This window comes from Haliotis cracherodii, unplaced genomic scaffold, assembly GCF_022045235.1.
Source record: "Haliotis cracherodii isolate W230 unplaced genomic scaffold, xgHalCrac1.p SCAF_1, whole genome shotgun sequence".
Taxonomy (NCBI): Eukaryota; Metazoa; Mollusca; class Gastropoda; order Lepetellida; family Haliotidae; genus Haliotis; species Haliotis cracherodii.
Genome location: NW_027266264.1, coordinates 88,672,964 through 88,688,226, shown reverse-complemented (window position 1 = coordinate 88,688,226; position 15,263 = coordinate 88,672,964). Strand labels below are relative to the sequence as shown.

The following is a 15,263-nucleotide window of genomic DNA, read 5'->3' as shown; positions in this document are numbered from 1 at the left end:
TTTAAGTGACAGTAGTCTTTTTGTGGGCATGACCTAACTTTTGAATCAGTTTATGGAAGCATAAATGCAATAAACAATTGCACGATTAGCCAATCAAATGCCACTGAATCACCTGAATTTTATTTATTGTGGTGGCAACTTCAGTTCCTCGTTTATTGTCAGAGCTTCATACTGAATAGCATCCACCATTGTGAACAACTTGCAACATTTAGCTCTTAATTCAAACATTTTTAGAATATGTGAACACATAGCTTTACATATGATACATTGGGTAAAATGTTGGCTGGCAAGTGTTTTTATTTACATTTAGTTCACAATAAGGAGAACAAGGATTTTGCTTTTATTTAACTTCAGGATTGAGTATCTGAAACGAAGCTATTATTTTGGGAGGTCTTTAAAAAAGAAGATTGTGAAATATATTCACGCAAGAAGGCTTGGCCAATTGGCATCGTTTCCCCACACAACATCTGGTCATCCATTAAAGGAATGCATGTTTCTGGAAATTCACAGATGAAAGACCAGAGGAAGGAACCAAAAGAAAATACTCAATACTTTTTTGAAGAACCTGATCAAAAGTTATTGAAGTGAAGGGAAAGAAGGGAAAGGACAAATAGTTTTTCCTGTTGAGGTAGTAAAATGTACGACCACCATGGCATGAGGGACACACCTCTGGCCCCTTGACACAAACCTAACAGGGCTAGCAAAATATACATATCACCTACCTGTCAGCACATGCAGACACCAGCACAGGATCAGTTGGAATGTTAAACACATCATGCTTGTCAGTGAGCTGTCAGTGATGATTGCTGTTCTGGTACATGTGTAAGAATCCAATGAAATCACTTGTGGATATCCCTGTCAGGGGCAAGGAGCTCATGGTCTCCCTCTTCGACATGGCACACACACACTGCTTATTAAATCATTGATACAAACATCGTTCCTAGCCTACTGCTGTTGGCTGATTTAATCTCAATATTCAAGTCCTGTCGCTCATATCGATATTGATGCTGGTTCAAGCGTGTTCTCTATCAGATTGGGATTGCTGATGGATGACAGTTCAGTCCTTTATTCAAACCACTTGACAGAGCCACACTGAAACAAAATGAAATATGCATAAACAAGAAATAGAACCAGGGTCCTAGAGCCGACCCCTCCCCAGGTTGAATACTGTGAATATAGTGACAACATTAGCACGTACACAGCTCACTTGGCTTGTTGAGGGTTTAGACATCTTCAGTATCATGTATAAAGGAGGGATCTGGTGCTTGCACTCAACAGTTATAGTTATTTACTTATCTAAGTAGTCTCATTCTCTCAGTCATGGAATATTTACAGAATCTTAAAATTCTTCAAATATATTGTTTAAAGTTTACCAAAAATTACTTAAAAACTATAATTCTGTATTGAAACATACTTCTATTAACAAGTAACCTCCTCACAACTATTCAGTTGCTATCAACTGATGACAATTACATAACTCCTTGGACAAACCTATAATCACTCTCAACCATGTGAGATCCGAGTTAGAATAGATCTTCAACAACCCATGTTTGTCGTAAAAGGCGACTATGCCAACTCCTAGAATTGGGTAGTCAGGCTCACTAACTTGGTTGATGCATGTCATTGTATTCCAATTGTGGTGCAGTGATGCTCGTGAAGGCAATCACTTGATTGTCTGCTCCAGATTTGATTATTTACAGACTGTCGTCATATAGCTGGAATATTGCTGTGTGCAGCGTTAAACAACAAACAAAAAAACCAAACAATGAAGCTGCACTACTATAAGATGAACTGTTGCCAGTACTTATAAAGAAACATGATGAAGGGCATTGCCATTTCCTTACGACAGTGAACCATCGATATATCATTGTCGTCGGGGTTCATAGGAAGGGTGTTATACAGATACACAGTGGATATTCACTGCTGATGATCAACACATTGCATAATGATTGTAAATGAACATGTTTGCAGTGAATAAAATGTAATCATCTTTCAGTGACAAGTAATATTTTGCTTATGAATGTATGTAGCGTAGATCATAGACGATGAGGATTGAAAATGCATGTGCAAATCAGTTAAATAAAAGCTAGTATCACACTCTGAAATGTGAAATTTGAGAAAAAACATCACAAGACATGATGATTTACCATTTAAATCATACATCATGTTCTGCTAAGCATTTTTTTATTTGCAGAGATTGAGATTATTGTGTCTATTTTCTCGTAAACTAAGCTGGAAATGGCAATTAGCTGTGTGCACATCTACTCCAAATCTACCTGTGATTCGGTTAAAAATTACCTAATGATATAACTTAAAACAATTTTATTGCAATGATTGCAGATTTTACAGTACATATTTGAAATAAGAATAACCATAAGCATAGCACTTTGGTACAGCTGACAGCTATTGCTGGATATTTTGTATGTATGGAACAATTTGACCAGTCACGGATGTGTCTTTTCACTGTTTTGATCACAAAAACACTATGTTGCCATATAACAGTCAGACTATATGAAATATGACTTTTAACAAGTTGAAGTGTGACATGTATGATTTATGTATCCATTCTCTGTCAACTGAAGTTGGTTTAAAGGCGCCATCAGTAGCAATCTGACCATGGTTGCTGTAAACAAACAGTGGTGAGTGAATATTGTTTTACGCCGCTTTTAGCAATATTCAGCAATATCATGGTGGGAGACACCAAAATTGGGCTTCACACATTGTACCCATGTTGGGAATCGAACCCGGGCTACCCGACCGCCCCCTAAACAAACACTGAGTTGGTGAAGTTTGCCAATCACTTCACACAATATTTCGCCGAAATTGATGTAAATATAAATTATCACTGCATGAGAATAACCAGTCTAGATTATCTGCTGAAACAGATTAAAGATTTGGCATAAAGGGCAAAATAGATTAAAAATTTATATGAATGGACCACTGAAAATCAGTTATGACACCAGGTGCTCACAAATGAAATCTTGTAATAGATTACAAACAAAAGTCCAGATAAAGAATGAACACTTTTTACAACCAGTGAAATAAAAGGATTAAATTGCGTATTTCAGTACGGATTTGTTATTTACCATAATTTACATGATATTTACCTTGTTACACGCTCTGAATGAAGCATCTAATGCTCTGAATGAACCACCCTATGGTCTGAATGAAGCACCCTATGCTCTGAATGAAGCACTCTTTGCTCTGAATGAACCACCCTTTGCTCTGAATGAAGCACTCTATGCTCTGAATGAAGCACTCCATGCTCTGAATGAAGCACTCTATGCTCTGAATGAAGCACCCACAATCATGGTTTCTGGCATGCCCAAGGCACGCAACTCTGCACAGCAAATTGCAGCGCCTTAGGCGACTGGGCCCCCCGTGCCCCCTGCTCTGATTGAAGCGTCCTGTGCTCCCCCACATTCAATGCTCCAACACCCTGTGGTTACAATGACTCTCTCATAGCTATGACAGTTCATTGACGTAATATTGTTCCTGTTCTATTAAGCCAGTGCTTATTACATTTGGCCTCTATTCTAACTCAGCACAATATATTCCTAATTACAGTATTGTGGAAGGAGGCAGGCTATAGAAATAGCTACCATTGCAAGTCAAATCCTCAAGGCTGAAGTCAAAATGTCTCTCATGTAAATGGACCTTGTGGAGTGTTTGAACGAAATGATTCAATAGCTGAGAGAAGGAGAAAGTAGTCTGTAATTCATTGTAGTTGCAGGTGTCTACAGCATGCTGATTAAAGGCTTCATCTGTCTCACAAACATTAAAACAATGCAAGTACAGGTAATAAAATGTACAAGCATATGAATACAGCACTAGATTCCCCCTCCAGATTTACCAGTGATTAGGGATGAAACTCGCTGACAGATAGTTGTATTTCATCATACAAGACCATTCCTGCCTGACAACTTTCTCAGATAATGTAAAACAATCTATGTGACTGCGGAATCCAAGGGCACTGTAGCCCACCCCTGGTTCCAGGATTATTTTTATTCATTTGGCTCCAGACTTTTTAAAACTTTTTGTGCCATTGCCAAACCTGAAGTCCTTATGTGATGGAAATTCAACTTAGCCAAATGGTGAAATTGTTCTTACCATCACAATTGCTTCTAAATGACTACTTCATAACCAGAATAGACCGAATTAGAATTGAATAAGATAAAACCAAAATTCTTTTGATCAAAATTTAAACACAAGTCCGTACCACAGATCACCAAAGAACTCTTGTTCATTGTACCACCCAAAGAAGTATGAATCTGTGAAATCAAGTTTACTTCACTTTTATGTCAGCGAAGGCGTCAGGGTGAAGAAATAACTTGAGTATTAAAGTAGAGACTGATGGCACATTCTCGTCAACCGCATTATATCAATATCATGTAGAAAAGTTTCAACTGGATTCATTTTGTCACACAGAATGTTTATATTAAATACACAACGTTTAATGCTAACATAGCCCTGCTGGACGTATCATGTAAATATTTGTAGAAATGACAAAACATCCAATCTAAACAAAACAAAATACACAGGACATATCAGTGTGGCATTTCAGCACCTGTCTCTTCAGCATGTGGATCACATTTATATCTCACTTGTGATCATAACCTAAATGATATTCAACATACATGAAACATATTTATTGATCATATGGAAAATATGTGATCTATACAATCAGAGTGACTCGGAATTAATAAACAATACCCCATCATTGATGCTGGACGGACACTATTGAGGTGGTGGCTGATAGCTGTATTATGTTAGTATTTTATTCCCAAGAAATAACCCCTTGCCTTGAGTTTAGACATATCCATGCACTATAGACCTGCAGTAGATTCCCCTTATAGACACGCAATGAATAATGCATATTTTGATCATGTGCTGCTAAATTGGGTTCTGTCCACATTCAAGGGTGGGTGATTGTCGTGGACAGGCTGAGCACAGAGGATGCAGTGATACTCCAGGTGGGTACCACATTTCCTCACATGAAGACCCATCCTCCTGAGGCAAGGGAGTGAACTGACTACAAAAGTCCAGTTTCCACATCTTCCTGAGGCAAGGGAGTGAACTGACTTCAAAAGTCCAGTTTCCACATCCTCCTGAGGCAAGGGAATGAAATGACCTCAAAAGTCCAGTTTCCACATCTTCCTGAGGCAAGGGAGTGAACTGACTGCAAAAGTCCAGTTTCCACATCTTCCCGAGGCAAGGGAGTGAACTGACTACAAAAGTCCAGTTTCCTCATCTTCCCCAGGCAAGGGACTGAACTGACTACAAAAGTCCAGTTTCCACATTCTTCTGAGGCAAGGGAGTGAACTGACTACAAAAGTCCAGTTTCCACATCTTCCCGAGGCAAGGGAGTGAACTGACTACAAAAGTCCAGTTTCCACATCATCCTGAGGCAAGGGAGTGAACTGACTACAAAAGTCCAGTTTCCTCATCTTCCCCAGGCAAGGGACTGAACTGACTACAAAAGTCCAGTTTCCACATTCTTCTGAGGCAAGGGAGTGAACTGACTACAAAAGTCCAGTTTCCACATCTTCCTGAGGCAAGGGAGTGAACTGACTACAAAAGTCCAGTTTCCACATCATCCTGAGGCAAGGGAGTGAACTGACTACAAAAGTCCAGTTTCCACATCATTCTGAGGCAAGGGGAAACTGACTATAAAAGTCCAGTTTCCACATCATTCCGAGGCAAGGGAGTGAACTGACTACAAAAGTCCAGTTTCCACATCTTCCCGAGGCAAGGGAGTGAACTGACTACAAAAGTCCAGTTTCCTCATCTTCCCCAGGCAAGGGACTGAACTGACTACAAAAGTCCAGTTTCCACATTCTTCTGAGGCAAGGGAGTGAACTGACTACAAAAGTCCAGTTTCCACATCATCCTGAGGCAAGGGAGTGAACTGACTACAAAAGTCCAGTTTTCACATCATTCCGAGGCAAGGGAGGGAACTGACTATAAAAGTCCAGGTTCCACATAATTCCGAGGCAAGGGAGGGAACTGACTACAAAAGTCCAGTTTCCACATCATCCTGAGGCAAGGGAGTGAACTGACTACAAAAGGTGGAACCTGGACTTTTACTGATAGTTAACTCACTTGCCTGATGAAGATGATAGAGCGCAGAGAAAATGGTTTGGGGTCATATGGCCTAGTGTGGGGCAAATGGCCTTGTATGGGGTCATATGGCTTTGTGTGGGGTCATATGGCCTTGTGTGGGGTCGTATAGACTTGTGTTGGGTCAAATGGACTTGTGTGGGGTCATTTGGCCTTGTGTGGGGCCATATGGCCCTGTGTGCGAACATATATATAAGATCTGGTGTAGGTATTATGGCCTTGCTTGGGGTCATATGACCTTGTGAAGGGTCATATGGTTTGCTAATGGAGTCATCTGGTCTGGTAGGGACTCTTATGGTGTGTGGAATATATCACCAAATAAGTAAGTTATAGAGTTTTAATACATTTACATTTCTACAAAGTATATATCGTTCATAAAGGGGTGTTCACTCCTCTCTGGTGTCATATAGCTTGTATTGCAGTCACATTGTCTGGTCAATAGTCATATAGCTTGTATTGCAGTCACATTGTCTGGTCAACAGTCATATGGCTTGTATTGCAGTCACATTGTCTAGTCAACAGTCATATAGCTTGTATTGCAGTCATGTTCTCTGGTTAACAGTCATATAGCTTGTATTGCAGTCACATTGTCTAGTCAACAGTCATATAGCTTGTATTGCAGTCATGTTGTCTGGTCAACAGTCATATAGCTTGAATTGCAGTCACATTGTCTAGTCAACAGTCATATGGCTTGGATTGCAGTTACATTATCTGGTCAACAGTCATATAGCTTGTATTGCAGTCACATTATCTGGTCAACAGTCAAATGGCTTGTACTGCAGTCACATTGTCTAGTGAACAGTCATATAGCTTGTATTGCAGTCACGTTGTCTAGTCAACAGTCATATGGCTTGTATTGCAGTCACATTATGTAGTCAACAGTCATATAGCTTGTACTACAGTCACATTGTCTAGTGAACAGTCATATAGCTTGTATTGCAGTCATGTTGTCTAGTCAACAGTCATATGGCTTATATTGCAGTCACATTATGTAGTCAACAGTCATATAGCTTGTACTACAGTCACATTGTCTAGTCAACAGTCATATAGCTTGGGTACAATGTGTGAAGCCCATTTCTGGTGTTCTCCGCCGTGATATTGCTGGAATATTGCTAAAAGTGGCGTAAAACCATCCTCAATCACTCACTCAATATAGCTTAACAAAGAGTCACAATACTCCATTTCATTTGTCACTGGTGGATGTTTGGAGTTTGTGAATGGACTATGTACACTCTGATACTGACACAAACATTACAAATGTAGGACTGACACCTTTAGCCAGCCAGTGTACCCTCTGTGTGAGTGATACGGAAACAGGTGAGTGTCACGTGGGAGGAAGCCACATCACACGTAGCGTGAAGATGTCCAATGTCAGGTGACTCATATTGATTTCCACAAGGTTACGATGATGCCAGTAAACCCAGGAGCTGTTGTGACAAACCCATCAACATTCATTACAAACTTCAGAGTAACAATGTCAGTGACACATCAGATCAGTGAATAGTAAACGAACTGAATCAATAAACGATGAGTTGCTCTTCTCAGTAAATGACACTGATATTAACTAAAGACATCCTTCTCTCATATCACGATTATTGCAATACATAATTAAAACTGTTTCACAAATTACTATATATCTTCAATTCATTCCTGGCTTAATGTTGGCATAACTTACATCAATCAAAACAATTGGAAAGCAAGTGCAATATGATAGGATAGGTAATGGTATCAATATTTAACAGAGTGTTGTGAGTAGTGTCGGGCTGCCAATCAACTCCATATTAACCACACAAATATTGTCTGATCATCCGTCTACCCATAAACACTGTCACATGTGTCTAGCGCCACTACACAATGGCCACTACCCATAAACACTGTCACATGTGTCTAGCGCCACTACACAATGGCCACTACCCATAAACACTGTCACATGTGTCTAGCGCCACTACACAATGGCCACTACCCATAAACACTGTCACATATGTCTAGCGCCACTACACAATGGCCACTACCCATAAACACTGTCACATGTGTCTAGCGCCACTACACAATGGTCACTACCCATAAACACTGTCAGTTGTGTCTAGCGCCACTACACAATGGCCACTACCCATAAACACTGTCACATGTGTCTAGCACATTACACAATGGCCACTACCCATAAACACTGTCAGTTGTGTCTAGCACCACTACACAATGGCCACTACCCATAAACACTGTCAGTTGTGTCTAGCACATTACACAATGGCCACTACATGTGCTTATAAGACACAAGCAGTGTTCGAATCATTAACAATATATTAGACAGTTATCATGTGGGTATGATGCCAACAGAGATCATAAATAATTCCACAGAATGTATGGTTATCAATGGCAGCAAAGAAACGGTGTGGGTCAGCCTCTGTATACATGGGGTCTCTGTACACATAAGCCTCTCTGTAGACATGGGCCTCTGTTCACATGGTGTCTGTGTACACATGGGTCTCTCTGTACACTTGGGTTTCGACACAATGGGCTATGTAAACTTGGGTCTCTGTATACATGGGGTCTCTCTGTATGCATGGGTCTCTCTGTACGCATGGGTCTCTCTGTACGCATGGATCTCTCTGTACACATGGATCTCTCTGTACGCATGGATCTCTCTGTACACATGGATCTCTCTGTACACATGGATCTCTGTACACATGGGTCTCTCTGTACACATGGGCCTCTCTGTACACATGGGTCTCTGTACACATGGGTCTCTCTGTACACATGGGTCTCTCTGTACACATGGATCTCTCTGTACACATGGGTCTCTCTGTACACATGGGTCTCTCTGTACACATTGGTCTGTGTACACATGGGGTCTCTCTGTACACATGGGCCACGCTGTTGACATGGGCCACTCTGTACATATGGGCCACTCTGTACACATGGGTCACTCTGTACACATGGGTCACTCTGTACACATGGGTCACTCTGTACACATGGGTCACTCTGTACACATGGGCCACTCTGTACACATGGGCCACTCTGTACACATGGGCCACTCTGTACACATGGGTCTCTCTGTACACATGGGCCACTCTGTACACATGGGCCACTCTGTACACATGGGTCTCTCTGTACACAAGGGCCGCTCTGTACACATGGGCCACTCTGTACACATGGATCTCTCTGTACACATGGGTCTCTCTGTACACATGGGTCTCTCTGTACACATGGGTCTCTCTGTACACATGGGTCTCTCTGTACACATGGGTCTCTCTGTACACATTGGTCTGTGTACACATGGGGTCTCTCTGTACACATGGGCCACGCTGTTGACATGGGCCACTCTGTACATATGGGCCACTCTGTACACATGGGTCACTCTGTACACATGGGTCACTCTGTACACATGGGTCACTCTGTACACATGGGTCACTCTGTACACATGGGCCACTCTGTACACATGGGCCACTCTGTACACATGGGCCACTCTGTACACATGGGTCTCTCTGTACACATGGGCCGCTCTGTACACATGGGCCACTCTGTACACATGGGTCTCTCTGTACACATGGGCCGCTCTGTACACATGGGCCACTCTGTACACATGGGTCTCTCTGTACACATGGGTCTCTCTGTACACATGGGTCTCTCTGTACACATGGGCCACTCTGTACACATGGGTCTCTCTGTACACATGGGTCTCTCTGTACACATTGGTCTCTCTGTACACATGGGTCTCTCTGTACACATGGGTCTCTCTGTACACATGGGTCTCTCTGTACACATGGGTCTCTCTGTACACATGGGCCGCTCTGTACACATGGGCCACTCTGTACACATGGGTCTCTCTGTACACATGGGCCGCTCTGTACACATGGGCCACTCTGTACACATGGGTCTCTCTGTACACATGGGTCTCTCTGTACACATGGGTCTCTCTGTACACATGGGCCACTCTGTACACATGGGTCTCTCTGTACACATGGGTCTCTCTGTACACATTGGTCTGTGTACACATGGGCCTCCTTGAGGTCTTTGTACACATATTTTTATAATAGAGGTCTAAAGGTAAATCCATCACTGTCTATACAGTTTTGCATAAAGGTATAATTAATAAGTCAACTTTTAAAAATATCTTAACCACAAATAAGCACAAGAAAACACAATATTAGTTGGGTAGGAAGAAGGGGGTATTGTGCACCCCCAGGAAATCAAAAACTTAGCCATGTCTGCAAGTGATGCACAACACACTTTAACATCCTTGGGGTAGGGCAGATCTTCTGGGATGGCGCCTTCCACAAGGCCTTCAGGCAACTGGGTGACGACTGGAACGTCAAGCCTCAGGTGATGAAGCAGCTAGAGCAGTTCACATGTCTGATGTACGGACAGTGTCGTGAGTCTTCTGTGAACGCCGTCCGTGTCAAGCTGCTCCGCAAAATGGTGGGAGAGGACAAGAAACTCACTTCCAAGTCTAAGGTCGACCTAGCTCGCCTTCACCCATGCCAATCTGCTTTGGAGCCACACATTCAGCGTGTGAACCATCGGGTTGCTTTGTACAAGCGAGCTGACCAACCTTTTGTGGAGAAACCCAAGCCTTACGAGGAGCAGCAGGGGTGGATGAGAACTGACCAAGGAGTCCTGGAACCAATGTGGTCAAATGGTCCTGTCCTACCAACCTCGCTGGTTGATCTCCTGGATGCTGGTGATCGGGAAGGAGATGAACATGTTGTTGATGAAGATGACGATGAAAATGATGAGTTTGACAGTTTAGATGAAAGTGATGATGAGTGATGAGTAAAGAATTTGACTGTAACTTACAGAATTGTATGGCCCAGTCCTAGCTGTTCTGTTGCATACTTAGCATGCTTGGACATGCTAGCATACATTCTACATGTACTAGGACACTTATAGTGTTATTGTGTTATAGTGTTATTGTGTTCTTGAACCATCAGAAAATAAATTTGTTTTAAAATATATATACATGTATTTATGTTTTTATATTCCTTGACCTTCAGAACATAGGTCCATACGCTCTATGTCTGCAGTTATCATTGATATTGGCCAAGATATGGCGAAAAATAGAGTTTTCACTAATGGCTGCAATAATTTGCATAATAACACATCTGATCATTTCAAGAATAGTTTTATAACGCTCTTAGACCCTCAAAACATGGGTTTAGACACCTTAAGTATTGAGCTATCTGCACTATGGGCTGAGATATGACGAAATATGCATTTTCCAGTAATGGCGACTAATTTGCATAAAAATGGTACGTGGGACATTTTGACAACTTTTTAACATAGCAAATCGTTTTCTATGACATTTTTCCAGTTTAGAAACACCAATTAGAAATTGATTTCCGGGGGGTGCACAATACCCCCTTCTTCCTACCCAACTATATGTGACAGTGCCTATACTGAGAACACACTTCATCCAATGAAACTTTCATATTCAAAGTATAAAAATTTAATTAGATAAAAAATACATGACAATATATATCATGCCACCACTGCTGAGATAGCCACACAAAAATTGGGCATTATGGCTCTTCAGGAGGAAAATGGGTTATCCTGAAGGTCAAGAAAAAATATTATCCTAAAACATATATGAGGGTAACTCCTCTCTAGAATTATTTTCATGACTATTAACTCTTAATTGCAAAGGGAATGACACATACACATGATTCATATCTCAACCAGAGCAAGCCCTAGTGTTGGTTCATGGTCCACATGGCTGCTGAGGACATCACTGACCACTGGTCATATATAACAGTACATGTATTCTTCAAACCAGTTGTCATATCAGGAATTTGATATGTAAGGTCACAGGATCTCGAGACTCTACCAGGAGTTGATTATTTGACTAAAATCCTAGTCATATATTTAGCCACTACATAGATGTTGAAACATTTATGAATGTGTCCACTGGACAGACATCACACCCCCTTGAAATGTGTCTCTGGTGTATGTTAAAGTGACTTGTGCATCACTTGCAGACATGGCTAAGTTTGTCTCCAGTCATCACACACAGTCTCTAGTACTGCCGCATATACACACACATTCACCAATGTTTTATATCAGCCCTCTCACTTAAAGGTTTTTGGTCAAGACTGGGAAAATGAATTGTGTTACTCATTCATATAACATTTCAGATCATTGGGGATGGTTGTTTTGACAAGAAGTAAAATATATGAAACATGTCATGTTCAACAATTAAGGATAAGAATTTATGGATGAACAACTTCTTTAATACAATTAAGAGCGACGTTTCAGTGTAGGTTCTAACACCGTTATCAAGCAAGTGATAACCTATACCGAAACATCACTCTTAATTGTAATAAAGAAGTTGTTCATCCATAAATTCTTATCCTTACTTAGTACTCCAACTTCTAAATGCCTATCAAAGAAGATGTTCAACAATGTTTGTTGCAGTTACCCATATTGCTTCCCTTCCCACCAACAAATCAACAGGTAAAAGTTCTTAATTAACATTGCATCAACTCATAGCAATTGCTCCTGGAGTGGATTACAAAGCCGATGCTGTTAGGAATAAGCAAACAAATGGTAGGTAGGTAAAACCACTGTCACTCTGCAGCTGTGAACCAAGACACTGCAAGCAAGGCTAGAATACACTTCATTGAGCAGAGGTTGTGAAGAACAGATACTCACCAACAAAGGACCCTGTAACCTGTCATCACTAATAGTCTCCCAGATACACAATCAATTCCTTCACTTCTACCACACAAAGACTCTCTGCGTATCAGTGTGGGTACAATGGCACGGTGTGAGGTTCATGCTTGTTATCACATTGGCATGCCACAGCCTTCCATACAACAAATGAAGTCATCATACACATCACACGCAGACAGTCGTCCCAGTACTTGTTCTGTTAGACAACGACATCCGTATCTATGTCCGCCGACACTTGAGTGCTGTCATTGTCTTGTTCCAGTGACAGTAAACGCTGTGTAAGTAACATCTATACTGGTCTCTCAGGTATTGAAGCAATTAATAATTCCCTACAGCTTTCTCAAGGACAATAAAACACTACCTGGTTGAAACATGACTTTAGTATGCTTGACATAACCTATAGAGAATTATTGAGTAACTATATATAAACTTGCTAATGTTTTTACTCTTAGAGACGTGACAACAATTTCAGGCATCAATTTCTTCTTTCAAGATCTACATCATTTCATCTTTGAGGTGTCTGGGACATTTAATCTTTAAGTGGGATATCTTCTTCAGGGTCTCTTAGATTTCATCTTTAAAAGAGCTAGTCAAAGATTTTGACTTCTTGGTGTATAGCATGGGCAGATACAGAGGGGGGTGTGTGTGTGTGTACACCCCCCCTTTTTATTCCGAAAAAAATCTTGATTTCTGTATAAATTACCACCAAAGACAATAAATAGATCTTAATTGTGCACCCCCCTTTTCAAAAAAGCTGTCTCCGCCCGTGTATAGGTTATCTTATTCTATAGAGGTCGAGAATCTAATAGGAGTTGGGATTTCTTCTATAAGGGGCTGGGATTTCATTTTCTAGATACCTGGGATTTCTTCTTCAAAGGGCTGGGGCTTCTTCTTCTAGGTACCTAGGAATTCATCTTTTAGGGGCTGGGATTTCATCTTCTAGGTGTCTGGGATTTCATCTATAAGGAGTTGGGACTTTATCTTCTAGATACCTAGGAATTCATGTTTCAGGTTCTGGGATTTTGTCTTCTAGGTGTCAGGGATTTCAACTTTAAGGAGTTAATTGGGATTTCATCTTCGAGATACCTAGGAATTCATCTTTTAGGAGCTGGAATTTCACTTTCCAGATACCTTGGATTTCATCTATAAGGAATGGGACTTAATTTTCTAGATTCTTAGGATTTCATCTTCAGGGCTGGGGTTCTTTCTCTAGGGATCTTGGTATTCATCTTTTAGGTCTGGGATTTCATCTTCTAGGTGTCCCAGGGATTTCATCTATAAGGAGTTGGGATTTCATCTTCTTGATACCTTGGATTGCGGCTTCTTCCTCTAGGTACCAAGGAATTCATCTTTTGGCGGCTGGGATTTCATCTTCTAGGTAACTGGGATTTCATTTTTAAGGTGCTGGGATTTCATTTTATTAGGCTTGGGATTTCAACTACTACCGGGTCATGACTTTTTGTGATGTTTCCCCATGACAGTAAATCATCCTGAAGAACAGCTCCCTGTCTCCCTCAGTACACCAACATGTTGGGAGATGTTTGTACTATAGTGAGGATAAATCCCAACTACATAAAGTGCAGCTGGTAGTGATGCTACATGCATGATGCTGCTAATGTTTTGATACCAGCAGCCTTTAGCGAAAAGCATGCATGATGCCCCATGAATCTTGTCCATGTGTCGGACGGAGTCACACGGCTATTGTCTATAAGTGGAGCAATCAGGAGGCAATAAATAGCACTGTTCCAGACTCCAGGAAGGAATGTGTCCCATCTACCAACTGGTGTCCCACTGTGCACATGTGATGAGGGAGCAGAATGTACATGTTTGTCTGTCAGTGTCCCTGCATGGGACAGGTCTCTCTGGGTGCATCAGTAACGGTAATGTTTCCATGGTAGACGCTATTCAACACCTATTGATCAAGTCATTGTGTGTCCACATTGTCAAACAGAGCCTTGAAGAACTAATGTCCATTCAAGCAAGTAATTGTTTCAAAATTCACTATAGTAAAGATCATTCTTTTGGCTGTATGAGAGTACGCCTGTCGTGAGTACAGCTAAGGCGGAACAAACTGATAATATGCTGCACCATCACTGTCGCCACTACTGTCAGTTACATGTGGCTCAAGCAGCAGATTCCTTCACTACACAGACCCACGGGGTTTTGCTGTACAGAATTACATATCTTGCAGAATAAAACAGGTAAACGGTGGTCAATACTACTTACGCTTTGGTTTTACTCTACATTAATGGTCTTCATTCTATTCACATGCAGTGTATCAAACAAGCAGTTTCTTTTGGTGTTCTCTCTGATTAAATGGCTTTCTACCCACAGGAAGCACCAGTCATAACATAGGCCATCACAAGCATCAGAGGAGACATTGGAGTTTATCTACATCAAACTTTCAGGAAGCTTCCTCTTTCAACAGAATGTACTCTACCCTTGTTAGTTGGCAATGCAGGCATTATGAATGGAGG

At 41.2% G+C, this 15,263-nt stretch overlaps 1 protein-coding gene across 4 annotated transcripts in view; it reads right to left on the bottom strand.

The window, feature by feature from the left end:
* Positions 1-15,263, bottom strand: part of LOC139470447 (kin of IRRE-like protein 2) — a 323,048-nt gene that overhangs the window by 184,268 nt on the left and 123,517 nt on the right. For all 4 annotated transcript variants that reach the window (XM_071252857.1, XM_071252870.1, XM_071252879.1 and 1 more), the window contains one exon: positions 723-1,092. In XM_071252857.1, coding sequence (XP_071108958.1) covers positions 723-777 — 55 coding nt within the window. In that variant the 5' untranslated portion in view covers positions 778-1,092. The remainder of the gene's footprint in view (positions 1-722; positions 1,093-15,263) is intronic.